Source organism: Phyllostomus hastatus, unplaced genomic scaffold (genome assembly GCF_019186645.2).
Source record: "Phyllostomus hastatus isolate PE091 unplaced genomic scaffold, TTU_PhHast_1.1 phas_contig_64, whole genome shotgun sequence".
Taxonomy (NCBI): domain Eukaryota; kingdom Metazoa; phylum Chordata; class Mammalia; order Chiroptera; family Phyllostomidae; genus Phyllostomus; species Phyllostomus hastatus.
In genome coordinates this window covers 950,345-965,298 of record NW_025333928.1, presented here as the reverse complement: position 1 = coordinate 965,298, position 14,954 = coordinate 950,345, and the positions used below count along the sequence as shown (strand labels likewise).

Here is a 14,954-nt window from a genome sequence, read left to right as displayed (position 1 = left end):
TGTTAAAGCATGTGTGGTGCTCTGAGGGCCCACTGAGGCACCTAAGCCTTTTTGCCCTGATTCTGGATTAAATGTCCTCAGATTTTCATGCCTGTTCTCTTCCTCCTTCTTTTTCCAATTTTATTTTATTTTGTTTGTTTTTGAGGTAAAAGTTCATACAGTTAGGGTGCACTGGTATGAGTATACAGCTCAGTGAGGTTCTATATATTTATACTCCATGTAACCTCCACCTGGGTGCAGATAAAAAATATGTCCAGCACTCAGTAGATCCCTCATGCCCCTGTTCATCAGTACACTCTGAGCCCAAGGTACACTTTCTTTTGATTTCTATCACCATAAAATACTTTTGCTTATTCTTAACCTTCATAAAAATGGGAAACACATTACAGACTCCTTTGTCCCTGGCTTCTTTTGCTGAATGTTATATCTGGGAGAGTCAGCCACATTGTTAGGGGAAGCAGCAGTTGGCTCTTTTTCATGGCTTGGCAATGTTCTGTTTTTGGAGGGGGTTACATTTTTAAATTTTTTTATTGTTGTTCAATTACAATTGTCCCAATTCCCCCCCCCCCCCACCCAATACTCTCCCCTGTCCTATCCACACATGTCTCCCACATTCAGTCCTCCCCTCTACTGGCTTTGTCCATTGGTCCTTTATTCATGTCCTTTGACTTGAACCTCCCCTTTCTTTCCACTGTTATCCCCCTCCCTCCTACCCTCTGGTAACTCTCAGCTTGTTCTTTAGTTCCAAAGTCTGTGGTTCTGTTTTGCTCACTTCTTTGTTTGGTTGATTAGGTTCCATTTATAGGTGAGATTATATGGTATTTTTCTTCTACCCCCTGGTTTATTTCACAGCATAATGCTCTCCAGTTCCATCCATGCTGTCTCAGAGGGTAGGAGCTCTTTCTTTCTGCTGTGAAGTATTCCATTGTGTACATGGACCATCGTTTTTTGATTCACTCCTTTACTGATGGGCACTTACGCTGTTTCCAGCACTTGGTTATTGTAAATAGTTCTATGAACATTGGAGTACACAGGTTCCTTTGAATTGGTATTTCAGGATTCTTAGGGTATAATCCCAGAATTGAATTACCAGGTCAAAAGACAATTCCACTTTTAGTTTTTTTGAGGAAATTCCATGCTATTTTGCACAGTGGCAGCACCAGTCCTGCATTCCCACCAACAGTGTACTAGGGTTCCCTTTTCTCCACATCTTCTCCAATACTTGTTGTTTGTTGCTTTGTTTATGATGGTCATTTTGACAAGTGTGAAGTGGTATCTTATTGTGGTTTTCATTTGCTTATCTCTGATAGCTAGTGATGCTGAGCATCTTTTCATATGTCTCTGGGCCCTCTGTATGTCCTCCTTAGAGAGGAGTCCATTCAGGTCCTTTGCCCATTTTTTTAACTGAATTGTTTGTCTTCCTGGTATGGAGCCATGTGAGTTCTTTAATATATTTTGGAGACCAAATCTTGGTCCAAGGTATCATTTGCAAATATATTTTCTCATACAGTTTGTTCCCATTCCATTTTGCTGATGCTTTCTTTAGCAGTACACAAGCTTTTTAAATTGATGTAGGCCCATTTTTTATTCTTTCCTTTATATCCCTTGCTCTAGCAGACATATAGGTGAAAATATTGCTGGATGGAATATCTGAAATTTTCCTGCCTATGTTCTCCTCTAAAACTTTTATGGTGTCATGACTTATATTTAAGTCTTTTATCCACTTTGAGTTTATTTTTGTGTATGGAGTAGGTTGATGGTCGAGCTTCATTTTTTTTCATGTACCTGTCCAGATGTCCCAACATCATTTTTTGGAGAGGCTATTTTTACTTATGCTTCTTCCCCCTTTGTCAAATATTAATTAACCATAAGGCCATGGGTTTATTTCTGGACTCTCTGTTCTGTTCCATTGATCTATGTTTCTGTACTTATGCCAGTACCAAGCTGTTTTGATTACAGTGGCCTTGTAATATAGTTTGATATCAGGTATTATGATCCCTCCTACTTTGTTCTTCTCTCTCAAAATTGCTAAGGCTATTTGGGATCATTTATTGTTTCATAAAAATTTTTGAAATACTTATTCTATATCTGTGAAATATATCATTAGCACTTTAATAGGGATTGTGTTGAATCTATAAATTGCTTAGGGAAGTATGGATATTTTGATGATGTTAATTCTTCCAGTCCATGAATACAGTATATGCTTCTATTTATTTGTGTCTTCCTTAATTTCTTTCTTCAGTGCCTGTAGTTTTCTGAGTATAAGTCTTGTGCCTACTTGGTTGGGTTTGCTCCTAGGTACTTTATTTTTCTTACACTATAGCAAATGGGACTTTCTTCCTGTTTTCTATTTGTGATATTTCATTTTTGGTATACAAAAACGCCATTGATGTCTGAGTATGACTCATATTTACTTTGTATCCTGCTGTTTTGCCAAGTCCACTTATTAGGTTGGGCAGTTTTTTGGTGGAGCCTATAGAGTTTTCTATTGCACTATCATGCCATCTGAAAACAGTGACCATTTTACTGCCTCCTTTCCAATTTGGATGCCTTTTCTCTTTTTCTTCTCTTATCACTAGGCTAGATCTTTCAATAGTATAATGAATAGAAGTGGTGAGAGTGGACACCGTTGTCTTGTTCCTGATTTTACTGTGAAAGCTGTTAGTATTTGCACATTGAGTAGGATGTTGTCTGTAGGTTTCTCTTCTGTGGCCTTTATTATGTTGAGGTATGTTCCCTCTTTGCTGAGTGTTTTATCATGAATGGGTACTGTACCTTATCAAATGCCTTTCCCACATCTATTGATTTGACCATGTGATTTCTTTTTTTGTTTGTTTTTGTGATGTATTAGATTTATTGACTTGTGAATATTTTACCATCCTTGCATCCCTGGGATGAATCCTACTTGATTATGGTGTATAATGTTCTTAATGTATTACTAGATGTACTTTGCCAATATTTGGTTGAGGGTTTTAGCATCTATGTTCATCAACAATATTGGATTCTTTGTTGTGTCTTTGTCTGGTTTTGGGGGTAGGATGATGCTGGCCTCATTAAAAGAGTTTGGGAGTATTGCCTCTTCTTGTTGTTTTTTTTTTTTTTGTCGTTGTTTTTGCAGTAGTTTGAGAGGATGTGGGTTAGCTCTTTCTTAAATGTGTTGTAAAATTCTCCTGTGAAAACATCCAGTCCAGTGCTTTTGTATGCTGAGAGTCTTTTGTATACTGCTTCAATTTAACTAGCTATATCGATGTTCAGGGTTTCTTCTTCTTCTTCATTCAGTTTTGGAAGATATATTTTTCTAGAAATTTCCATTTCACCCAGGTTTTCAAATCCCTTGGCATGTAGTTGCTCATAGTAATTTCTTACAATCCTTTGTATTTCTATGGTATTAGTCTTAATTTTCCCTCTTTCACTTCTGATTATATTTATTTGGATCCTCTCCTTTTTTCTTGATGAATATTGTTAAAGGCTTGTCAATTTTGTTTATCTTTTAAAAGAACCAGCTCCAGGATATAATGATCATTTGTATTGTGCTTTTAGTCTCTATGCATTTAATTCTGCTCTGATCTTGGTTATTTCCTTCCTTCTACTTGTTCTAGCCTTTGTTTGTTGTTCTCCCAATTCTTGTAAATGTAAAGTTAGATTGTTTATTTGAAATATTTCTATCTTTTTAAGCAGGCCTGTATCACTATGAACTTCCCTGTCAAGACTGCCTTTGCTGTATCCCATAAGTTTTGGACTGTTTTGTGTTCATTTTCATTTATTTCCAAAAACTTTTTGATTTCTTACTTGATCTCATTGTTAACCCATTCATTGTTTAATAATATGTTAGTCAGTCTCCATTGATGTGATTGTTTTTGAGTTTTTCTTAGGGTTGGTTTCTAGTTTCAAGCCATGTGATTTGAGAAAATGCTTGATATGATTTCAATTTTCTTGACTTTGATAAGGCTTTTTTTTTTTGAGTCATATATTTGGTCTGTCTTTGAAAAAGTCCATGTGCATTTGAAAAGAATGTATGTTTTGCTTCTTTGAGGTGAAAGATTCTGTATATATCAGTTTAGTTCCTGTGACCTAGAGGGCTGTTGTATTCCATAGCAACCTTATTGATTCTTTGTTCAGACCATCTGTTCATTGTTGACACTGAGGGGTTAAAATACCCTAGTATGTGTGTTTCTGTCTATATCTTTCTTGAAGTCCTCCACGATATTCCTTATCTATTTGGGTGCTCCTGTGTTGGGTACATATATGTTTACAATGTTTATGTCTTATTGATGGATTCTTCCCTTGAGTAACATGAAGTGTCCTTCTGTGCTTCTTTTTATGGCCTTTGTTTTGAAGTCTTATTTTCTCTAAGTATTGCTACTCCAGCCTTTGTTCCTGTCCATTTTTTTTGAATATTTGTTTCCAATCTTTCACTTTTAGTCTGTGTAGGTCTTTGTTTCTGAGGTGAGTCATTCTAGGCAGCGTATGAGTGGGTCATGTTTTCTTATCCATTCAGATACCCTGTCTATTGATTGGATCATTTAATCCATTTACATTTAAGGTTATTTTTCATAGTTACTTATTCATTGCCATTTTTGTCCCTTTGTACCTATGTTCCTCTCTCATCCTTTTTCTTCCTTTTCTTAAAGCAGTCCCTGTAGCATATCTTGCAGTGCTGTTTTGGTGGAGCTGTATTCTTTGAGCTTTCTTTTGTCCAGGAAACTCCTTATTTCACCTTCCATTTTAAATGAGAGCTTTGCTGGGTCTGAGTAGTTTCAGTTGCAGGCCTTTGCTTTCCATTACTTGGAATATTTCTTGCCATTTCCTTCTGGCTTGTAATGTTTCCTTTGAGAAGTCAGCTGCTAGCCTTATCAGAGCGCTCTTATACATTACTTCCTGTTTCTGTCTTGCTGCCTTCAAGATTCAATTTTGCCATTTTAATTATGATGTGTCTTAAAGTGGGGCTCTTTGGTTTCATCCTGATTGGGACCCTCTGTGCTTCCTGGATTTGTGTGACTTTTTCCTTCATCAAATTAGGGAAGTTTTCCATCATTACTTTTTCAAACAGGTTTTCTATCCCTTGCACTTCTTCTCCTTCTGGTATCCCTATTATATGGATAGTATTACATTTCATGTTGTCCCTCAGTTCCCTTAACTCCTCTTCATTCTTTTTGTGTGTTTTTTTCCTCTTCTTGCTCTTTCTGGGAGTTTTTTTCTACCTTGTCCTCCAATTCATTGATTCGAATCTCTGCTTCATCTATCCTGCTTTTGATTCCTTTTATTGTTTTCTCTACTCAGAAACTGTCTTCTTAATTTCCTCCTGGCTCTTCTTGATAGTTTCTATATCCTTTTTCATGTGATTGTAATTCACAATAAGTTCCTTGTAGCTTCCCTGTAGTTTCTTGTTATTCTTACTGAGCTTATTATGCTTCCTTGTAACCATTTTTTTTTTTTAATTCAGTGTCTGATGGGTCACTTGCCTCTATTTCACTTAACACTCATTCTGGGGATTCCTCCCTTCCTTTCATTGTAAGTTGTTTCTTTGTCTTTCCATTTTTGGGGGGACTCTTCTTGTTTTCCTCTGCTCTTAAATTGATCTGTTTTGACTCCCTGTCTTCACTGTGTGAACTGATATGAAAGGAGACCTGTGTGATTCGGTGTTGCAGTCTCCTTGATCTCCAGAATTGATGCTTTTGTGATGCCCTTTCATCATTTATGTTGGCTCTCTGGATGTAATTGGGTTTTGATTTTTGTTGGGTCATTCTTTGTTGGGTCCTTCCCTCCAGCTTGTTCACTGCGGGTCACTCCCCACACAATGTCTTGTACACTGGTTTACAGGCGCTGCCAAAATAAAACCGTGAAGCTCAGGAAAGAAACCCACATGCACAAAAATAGCTCTCACCTACAATCTTACTCTGAACAGCAAATGAACCAGTATTAATAATGGCGTAAAGAGATTAAGACTATTATAAGAAAGGAGAGTGAATATGAGATCACCTACTAAAAGAATAATGATTTTGAGAGAGTAGAATGAGGGGCACTAATAAGAATAGGGAATAGAAGCAATGTGAAGAGAAAAAGTGAAATTTACATCAAAAATAAAAAAGCAAATGAAGAAGGTGGAATGGAGTAAGAGGATGGAAATATATATTATTAGGTTATACAGGAATTAGAATAAAATAAAAGAGAGAGGTAAAGAAAAAGTAAATAAACAATTTTAAAAATGGAACCAAACTGGAAAGACTGCAGCACTATTAACAACAAATGAGCCAAAATTAGTACAGGCTTGATGGGATTAAGAGTGGAAAAAGAAAGAAAACCTGAAAAAATGTCTAGAGGAAAGGGAAGTGATTTTTAGGTGATAGAGGGAGAGGGAACACTAAGCATTAGGAATGAAAACCAGGGTAAGACAGGGGAAATTTAAAATTTGAGACCAAAAAAAGAGTAGGAGAGAAGACCAGTAAAATTTGAGATACAAAATTAGTGAAGATCTAGGTGTTAAATTGAAAAAATGCAACATCTACTACCCTATTGACAACCAATGAGCAATGATTGCTAAAGGTGGGGAGAGGATGCTGTTACATTTTCTCCTTTAATCTTCATAAGTACTCTGTGAAGTCCAGTTATTATACTTATAGTTCAAATGAGGAAATTAAGGCTGGAGTTGGGGGTCACCCAGCTACCAAGTGGCAGATCCAGGATTTGAATACTGGGCCTGCTTGATTCCAAAGTCTACCCTCCTATTAGCAAGGAAATTGAAGGGGAAACATTTTTCTAGCAATTCTCTAGAAACTTTTCCCAGAAAACATTTCACTAATGTTTTTGGAATGGTTACTAAGGCAACTTCACCCTTAGACAGATCTCTCTTTCTAGTCTCCCAATGCAGGTCTGAAGGTATTGAGAGATCAGCTCCTTCAGGAATCTCACAGTTTCCAACTGACCACTTGACTCCACTTCTTATCCTTCCTGCCTTTCCCCATCTTTATGCTCTGACTTTTTGCAATAATACTATGTACGTGTTGATTCCACGGCAGTCTTTTTTTTCTTCTGTCTGATATATTTTTTTATTATTCTTCTGGAAAGAAAGTTTTTCCCAATTGTATAGCAATATATGTCTATTGTACACATTTGGGGAAAACAACTCATCTATTTCCTTTTAATCATTTTATCAATGTTTAATGTTTTAGTTTGTTTTTATAAATACATTTGAGAAGTTGAACCATAACTTAGTTGAGATAATGAATGTAATTTTGTGGGGAATGAATGTAGTTTAGTACTCAGCAGTCACATTTAAAGGATGTACTATGAATACATCACTCTGGAATGAATGTAATATAGGAGTCACTTGTTCTCAAAAAACTTTTTTTTTTCATGAAGGCAAGAGGAAAAAGTGGGGCAGATATTATTAAGTGAAAGAACCTGACTTCTGCCTTGCCTTCAGAGATGTCATCATGGTTGGCTTCCAGCACCAACAGACAGAAGCCTTGGTCCCCCTGCACTTACTGTATGCATACTCCCTGGGGACATTAACTTTTAGATGCAAATTTAAATTTTCAAATATGCATCATTAAAATTTACAGGAAATGTGCCCCACTGTATTTTCCCCTTGACATTTTCCCCTCTTCTTTACAAAAGCATCACATTTTTAATGGCTACATTAGATTATCAGATATCTAATCATTCCCCATTTATTGAGCATTTAGATTGTTTCCAAACTGTTCATGTGGTAAATGATGAAGCTTTGTCTCCAGGCATCACTGTCAAATCTTTGATTACAGAAATCTTCATCTCCCAAGTGAGAGGCAGCAGTGAGATCATGACCCTGTAGGGGTTACAAACATGAATGCAAGAGCCAGACAGCCCACAGTGTGACCTTGGACAAGCAACATAGCCTGTCTGTGCCTCAGTCTCCTCATCTGTAAGCTTGGGGAAAATGACAGCACCTATCTCACTGTCACTTCATAAGTGTAAAGGGCTCAATAAGTACCATAGAAGTATTTGCTCTTATTTTTTACCCAGGATCCTAGAAACTAGGTGCTTATTGTATTAAAAATTATTTTAAGGCCTTGAGATTGTGAACCAGTCCCCTCTATGTAACTCAGGACCCAGCACTGTTTTGGATCTGTAGCTGTGTGATAAACATTTACTGAAGCAACTTCTCTCTGGCGTGTTAGCATCTCATGGTTCTTACAACTCCCTGTTTATTTTTCTACTACCCCCTAGAATGTGAGTTCCCTGAGGTCAAAGACAATGCTAATAACAAAAACTAATAACAGCTACTGTTTATTGAGTACTTAGCTCTGGATCAGGCTCATTGCTAAGCACTTGGCATGCTTTGTCTCATTTGCTCCCCCTGTGCCCTTAGGATACCACCATGCTCAGACCTGAGCCCTCAGGAAACAGACATTGAGTGACAGCTGAATAATACAGAGTTCTGTCCCAAATTTGTCACATCAGAACAATCATTCAAAACATGGGAGTGAAAGGATTGCTGGATGCTGATCCTCAGTCTTCTTGCCTGGAGATTCTGATTTAAAGGTCTGGGTGGGGGCCCAGGAATCTGTATTTTGTCCCCAGTGATCCTTTATGCTAAAGCCACATCTAGGCAATACCAAATGAATGGTGGCAGCTGAATTAACTTCCCATATCTCACACCTTAGGCAGCTGCTGTAACTGCCTGGAGCTCTCCGCTCCATCACTGACTGGAACTGTAGAGGATAAGGGTAACCAAAAAGGAGTCTTATTAGTATGCAGGGCCTTTCATATCACATTGCCTTTTACTGAGACTGAAGGGATGGTACATCTTTCCAGGATTTTTCACTGTCCAGCCCGCCAAGGGGCACCAGGACACACAGGGGCAGGAGGCTATTGCCTAGTGATGTTGGAAGCCAACCACAGTGATGTATCTAAGCTAAAAGTGGAGACTGGGTTCTTTCTTTCTGTTTTGGCTGGAGGGATAACCCATGCTTTTTTATTTACTATATGACAAGTGTTCTCCATTAGCCCAATGAGAGAATGTTGTCTGGATGAAGTTAGGAAACTATTTACAGCCCACATGACAAATGAGCCACGAGTGTGGAACTTGAGTTTTTTCATTAAGTCACCCTGCCTGCTGCCTCCTCCCCTGTTCCCTCATTTTATAGAACACCTACCTGTGCAGGACACTGTTCTTCCAGGACCAGGAGGAAAACCACTGAGGGACTTCATCATTTTTCTAAATTTTTAGCAAAGTAATCCCTGCACATGATTCCTAGGGTTGAAAAGATATGTAGGATAGAACAGAAGGACAGAATGAGCATCATCTTTGTGTTGCCTCTTCTATGACAATCACTTTGAACTCTTAGCTGTATCTCTGTGTGGTCACTTCTGTATATCTAAAAGATAGCATTATCTACTGATTTCTTCCTGTGACAGACAAGGAGTAAGTAGCTCACTTACATCCATCCCCACCCTCCCCCAAAGCAGTTAAATTGTTCTTTTTCACTCCTTTATTGGTTGACTTTGTAATTTCTAGTATACTACCATATTTACTTTTTAAATCTTTTTTGGGGGGAGCTTTTAAATATACATACAATAGTGACTATGAAACATATAGCTATAAAGCCCTCACATGACCATCATTCTAGCTAGGGATTAGAGTGCTGCCATCACTTTTAAAGCTTCCCTCTCCCCCTTGAAGTCTCTTACCCTAACTTTGTTGATAATGGTTCTTTGCTTTTCTTTAGAGTTCTTTTCTTCTTTAGATGCATCCCTCACAGATTGGATCTGCTACAAATAGAACCACACAATAGGTACCATTCTGTGCTTTGTATTGTTCCTTTCACTTTGGTAAACTAATCTAAGCTGACATGTATCACTGTGGTTCATTCACATCCACTGCTGTGTGCACACTGTTCAAGTAGAACAAGATTTATTTACCCAGTTAGCTGTTGATGAACCATTTGTTTTCCATTTTCTGCCTTCATGAACATCTTAATTCACATTTCCCAATATATGTGTGCCCAGGGGACAGATTATAAGAGTAGAATCTCTATTGCAGGGAGCACGCATACTCAGTTCCACATGATAGTGGCAGTTTTCCAGCATGGCTGCACCAATGTATAGTCCTCAACCTCAGAGATTCTAACTTGATTAGCTAGGGTGGGACGGGGCATTGGGAGGGTTCAAAGCCTCCCAGGTGAGTACGTCATGAGGTTCCATATCCATCCTTATTTCCAATCCATCAACTCTAAATAGTATCTTGATTTTACAGTTTGAAGAGAGTCCCTAGCTCTCCTTTCTATTCTCCTTCCTCAAGATTTTTGTGTAGTGACCTGAAAGCGATAAGGGCTCTTCCAAGGCAGGGTCAGAGTATAGGGGTTAGGTAAGAGAAGTTATCAAGATATGGACAGGAATTGGTTAAAATACTAGGAGAAAGACATTCACGTGAATTCTTCCTTCAGGTAGAGTTGAGGAACTATAAAACCCAAGAGCAGAAAATTTCTCCCAGAAACCAATCCTTCCTTCCCTCCACACTAGTTGTCTTGAATGTCTGTATGCTGATTGTAGTCCAGAGAGTCATTCAAATGGCTTCAATTTTCCGACACTGATACTACTCTCAACTGCTCTGAGTCTTTTTAAAAAAGTGTTTATTTGTTTATTTTTAGAGAGAGGGAAAGGGGGGGAGAGAAAGAGAGAGAGAGAAACATCAATGTGTGGTCGCCTCTTGTGCGCCCCCTACTTGGGGACATGCCCTGAAACCCAAGCATATGCCCTGACTAGGAATCGAACCATGATCCTTTGGTTCACAGGCCCATGCTCAATCCACTGAGTTACACCAGCCAGGGTCTCTGAGTCTTTAGGGTCATATTTTTTTAAAGGGACTCCAACCAAGGCTTGGATTTCTCAACCCTGGCTGAAGTTAGCAACACATGGGAGATTTGAATAAATACTGATGCCCAGGGCCCCAGACCCATTACATTAGAATGTTGTGGGTAAGAACCAGGCACCATTAGGCTTCAGAAGCTGCCCAGATGATTGTTAAATGCAGCCACAAGGTAGAGAACTAGTAGTCAGAAATCTCAAACTTTAACTAGCACCCATGTCAGAATCACCTGGAATGTTTGTTAAACTCATAGCTGGGCTCCACTAGCAGCTTCTGATTCTGTGAGTCTTGGATGGGGCCTCTGGATTTGCATTTCTAAAAGGTTCCCAGTGATGCATAAATTACTGCTTCCCTCAACCCCAGCTAGAAAACCACCTTGCACCTGTGGTGACCCTGCACACTGCCGGGTGGGACCAGAGCAGCTGTGCTGAGCTGCTCTATCCAGTCGTGTGTGCCTCTTCCCAGCTCTGTACTACATTGTTAGGTTAGTGGCTGGAAATTGGCAAATCAGGACTCTGCCACCCTCAATTAGTTGCTAAGTATTCACAGCACATCAAATGACATCATGATCAACAAGGATTTGGGAGGGCACCAACTGTGGCACGATGCATCTGGTCTAGAAGAATCATTAACTGTCATAATCAATAGGGTCTTCATTGTGATTACCCATATATGTGGCACAAAAAAGTATATACATTGAAAAATTTTTTTTTAGTATTCCCATGACCACAGCCTCCAAGTATTAAAAATATTTTTCTGGTTTGAGTTATTAATGCAATTATTGGTAGCTAAATAAGTACATTATAAATTTTGAGAATTTATTAAATAGAGGAGACTCTGGGGGATGCCAGTTTAAATTTCTTACTTGGCACCTTGGGAATTTTTAAACACTGGGCAGTGCCAGAATGAGGAGTTAGGGAAGGGGACGAATATAAACCCTGAAATACAGGTGCACACATGGATGCTGAAGATTTGGAAATTGACTTTATTTGAATACCCATGTCCAAGAACCCAGGGGCAGTCTGTGTAGCCCGATTTTGAAACTGCTGGCCTAGACTGTGGTGCTAAAATCCTTCGGCCCACTTCTATCAGGAAGTAGCCACACTGCATGTGACATCCACATCTCACTCTGGGCTTGGATCTGGCCAGTGTGCCCTTAGTCACTGGGAGGTCAGGATCAGGACCAGGAGACCAGGTTTGACTGAAACCTTTGCTCTACATGGTAGAAACCATATCCTTTCTGCTCAAACCCTGCTCTCCACAAAAAAACAAATAAACAAACAAACAAACAAACAAAAAAACAGAGCCATGACCTTGTTTAGAATAACCCTTCAGGCACTAACATCTGGGCAGACACCTGGACACTAGAAGCAAAAACATTAAAGAAAAGAGGGTCTTTCTAAAGAACCTTCCTCCCACCCTGGAGGCTGGGTTTCCATATTTTGGGGGGAGGGGCTATTACCTTTTGGGACAATTTTCCTTACAAATTGTGCCATGCTGTGTTTAGTTAATTTTACTGTTTGGCTGACTCAGAAAATCACCAGAATCAATTTCTCATCCAGACCATCAAAGGCTAGAAAAAGTTCTCTTTTGACCTTGTATTGATCCCAGTGCTATCCTGAGTTTTTAATTTTGGGTGGATTGGAGGAACAGGGTGAGTGGTAACAGGAGTTTTCTTTAGTTCCGCCTACCTGAAAAACACACTCTGACCTTCTTCCAAACCAAACTAAGAATGGCCATGAACATTATGAGAAGAGTTTGAAAACTCCAGGTGTTGCCCTTGTAGCACAGAGGCCCTATGTCCTTCTCTAAAGATCCATGAGGTCATGACCATAGTAGCTTGGTGGGTTTTGGTACAACTGGCCTTCACATATCAAAGTGCTTGATTTCCAAATGACAAGTCTATCTAGGTAAGTAAATCAATCCTAACTTTCTTTTTTGTTTCTTTGCAGTGAAATACAAAATGGAGGAAGAGGAAGAGGAGAGTGTACTTGCAACTCCAGCACTTTAACCACTGTTGGTATCTTCCCTTTTGAGTACCAATGACCCCATTCAAAGAGAAAGCCCAAATTCTGCTTCCTTTATTGTTAGTTTTTTAATGACTAAATTTGGTACATGTGAATACAGAATCTTTCCCACATAAGACAGTATTTGTTGCACACATCTTTAGTACAAGTAGTTCTTACTTTACTGATAAGAATACACTAGTTTTAACTTTCTGCCTTATCCCTAAATTTTAATTTTCATCCATATATTGCTTCGGTGCTTCAGGAGTTTTCTTCTATACCAACTTCCATGAAAATGAACCATAAACTCTAGTTCCAGTGATAAAGTGTCCTAGTTACTAGTTTCCCACTTTTAGTCACCTTTGTGAAGAGCTAAATTTAAATTTAAGCCCCAAAACCTCTGAAGTTTATCTGGTGCATACTCTTCATAAAAAAGATTATCGCCTGTGATCATTTCAAAAGGCAACTGACCCTTAATTTTTACAGTTCACCCACCAAGATGTAACACTTAAACCTGGACAACAGTAACAAAGGATTTTTGTTGTGTAGGCTCCAAAATATAGGAAGTTCCTCATTTTATGGGCAAGTTGAATTATTACCATCATTTGTTCTGTGGTTTGCTGTTAACCAGGATTTTCCCAGTCAAAGAACCACAGCCTTAGTCTCTGGGCAGATCCAAAAGCCTAGTGGTTGTATTGGGTTGTTTTGACAAGCTACCACACATCTTAAGGAAATAGTGAAGCCTTTAGTTTTGTGTTAAGAACATCATTTTGAAAATAAAATCCATGTGCTCATGCTTTAAAATCTTTTTAATTTGTAATATTTATATACAATCATGTATAGTACACATTGATTGTCTTGAAATTTCTTTAATGATTTTTTCTTATAAGTCAACCAGGGGAGGGTGAAGGTACATTATAAAACACATTAATACATTTAATAAATACATGTAACCTATCAAAAATGAGCCATAGCTCTTTATGAATTCATAAAAGCACCTGTTGAGAACTCCTATAAACTGGTATAATCATTGCATGATTGGATTATAAAAGCCACAATGCTCCCTTTCAGATTGGGGTTCAGCTCAGCATTGGCCAACCTAGAAGACCACCCTACATCTATGTGTGTTCATTGGGCTCTGATGGAAACTGTGCTACAAGCACTGGATCCCAGCTTTCAACACAGAATGCAAAACCCTGGAGTCCCAGTTTGTCAGTCATTTCTCCAAGCCAATTCCTTCACCAGCTCCTCCATCTCCAGTGGAGAAATCCAGCCCACAATGACCATTTTCTATTAAAAGGGAGACAAGAGTGGCTGTTACAGTCCCAAGGTAACTTTAATAATTGGACATGGAAAGATTTGTGCTTATAATTAGGTATTTTTATCACAGATGTTCCCCTTTCGGGTCATCTTACCCAACAAGTCTCCTTTACATAAACAGATACTAAACAAAAGATGCTATTTAATTTTGCATTTACACTTTGTTCCATGGAAGAAATTGGCTGCCACAGTCTCTTGGCCATGATGTCTCTTTGTACCCTGCAGGTATAATCATTAAAAAATAACAGTTCTCTGCACTGTCCCCTTATTCCCCATCTCTGCCCCCATTGTTGAGGACATTCAGCCTACTCTCGATCTTAGGGCCAAAATAAAACAGAACCCAGAGCACAATAACATATCAGAAGTTTAAAAGAAAAGAAAAAAGGTCTCATTAGAGAAGGTTCTCCATGGCTCAAAACTGGTTTCATTTTTATGGTGGTAAAACATTACATTACACTCATAGTGATTTATGCTGAGCTATCTTACATGCCTGGACCACCAAAAACTTAGAAAATATCTATGTGAGTTACTCCCTTCTGCAAGGGGCTCCTGCAGAATGAGTCACAGATGGGATCAGGGAGCTCTGAATGACTCCAGGATTTGGGGGTGAGCAACCATTTCCTGGCACAAGAATGTGCAATGCAGTTGGTTTTCACAGACCTGGACCCAGGTGTTCAAAGAATTATGTATTTTGACAATTCTTGGTGTGCATGCAACAACCTCCACTCCCACCCCAAGTTCTCAGTCCACCCAATGATGATCCTCTCACAAATGATTGGAGT

General features: G+C 38.8%; 2 protein-coding genes across 4 annotated transcripts in view; one reads left to right on the top strand and one right to left on the bottom strand.

Annotated features, from left to right (window-relative positions):
- Positions 1 to 12,930, top strand: part of IQCK (IQ motif containing K) — a 201,430-nt gene extending 188,500 nt beyond the window's left edge. For all 3 annotated transcript variants that reach the window (XM_045848884.1, XM_045848875.1, XM_045848885.1), the window contains one exon: positions 12,799 to 12,930. In XM_045848884.1, coding sequence (XP_045704840.1) covers positions 12,799 to 12,801 — 3 coding nt within the window. In that variant the 3' untranslated portion in view covers positions 12,802 to 12,930. The remainder of the gene's footprint in view (positions 1 to 12,798) is intronic.
- GPRC5B (G protein-coupled receptor class C group 5 member B) overlaps positions 5,791 to 14,954 on the bottom strand; it is a 28,698-nt gene continuing 19,534 nt past the window's right edge. Inside the window, exon 6 of the mRNA XM_045848874.1 lies at positions 5,791 to 5,823. Within this exon, the coding sequence (XP_045704830.1) occupies positions 5,815 to 5,823 (9 nt within the window). The 3' untranslated portion in view covers positions 5,791 to 5,814. The remainder of the gene's footprint in view (positions 5,824 to 14,954) is intronic.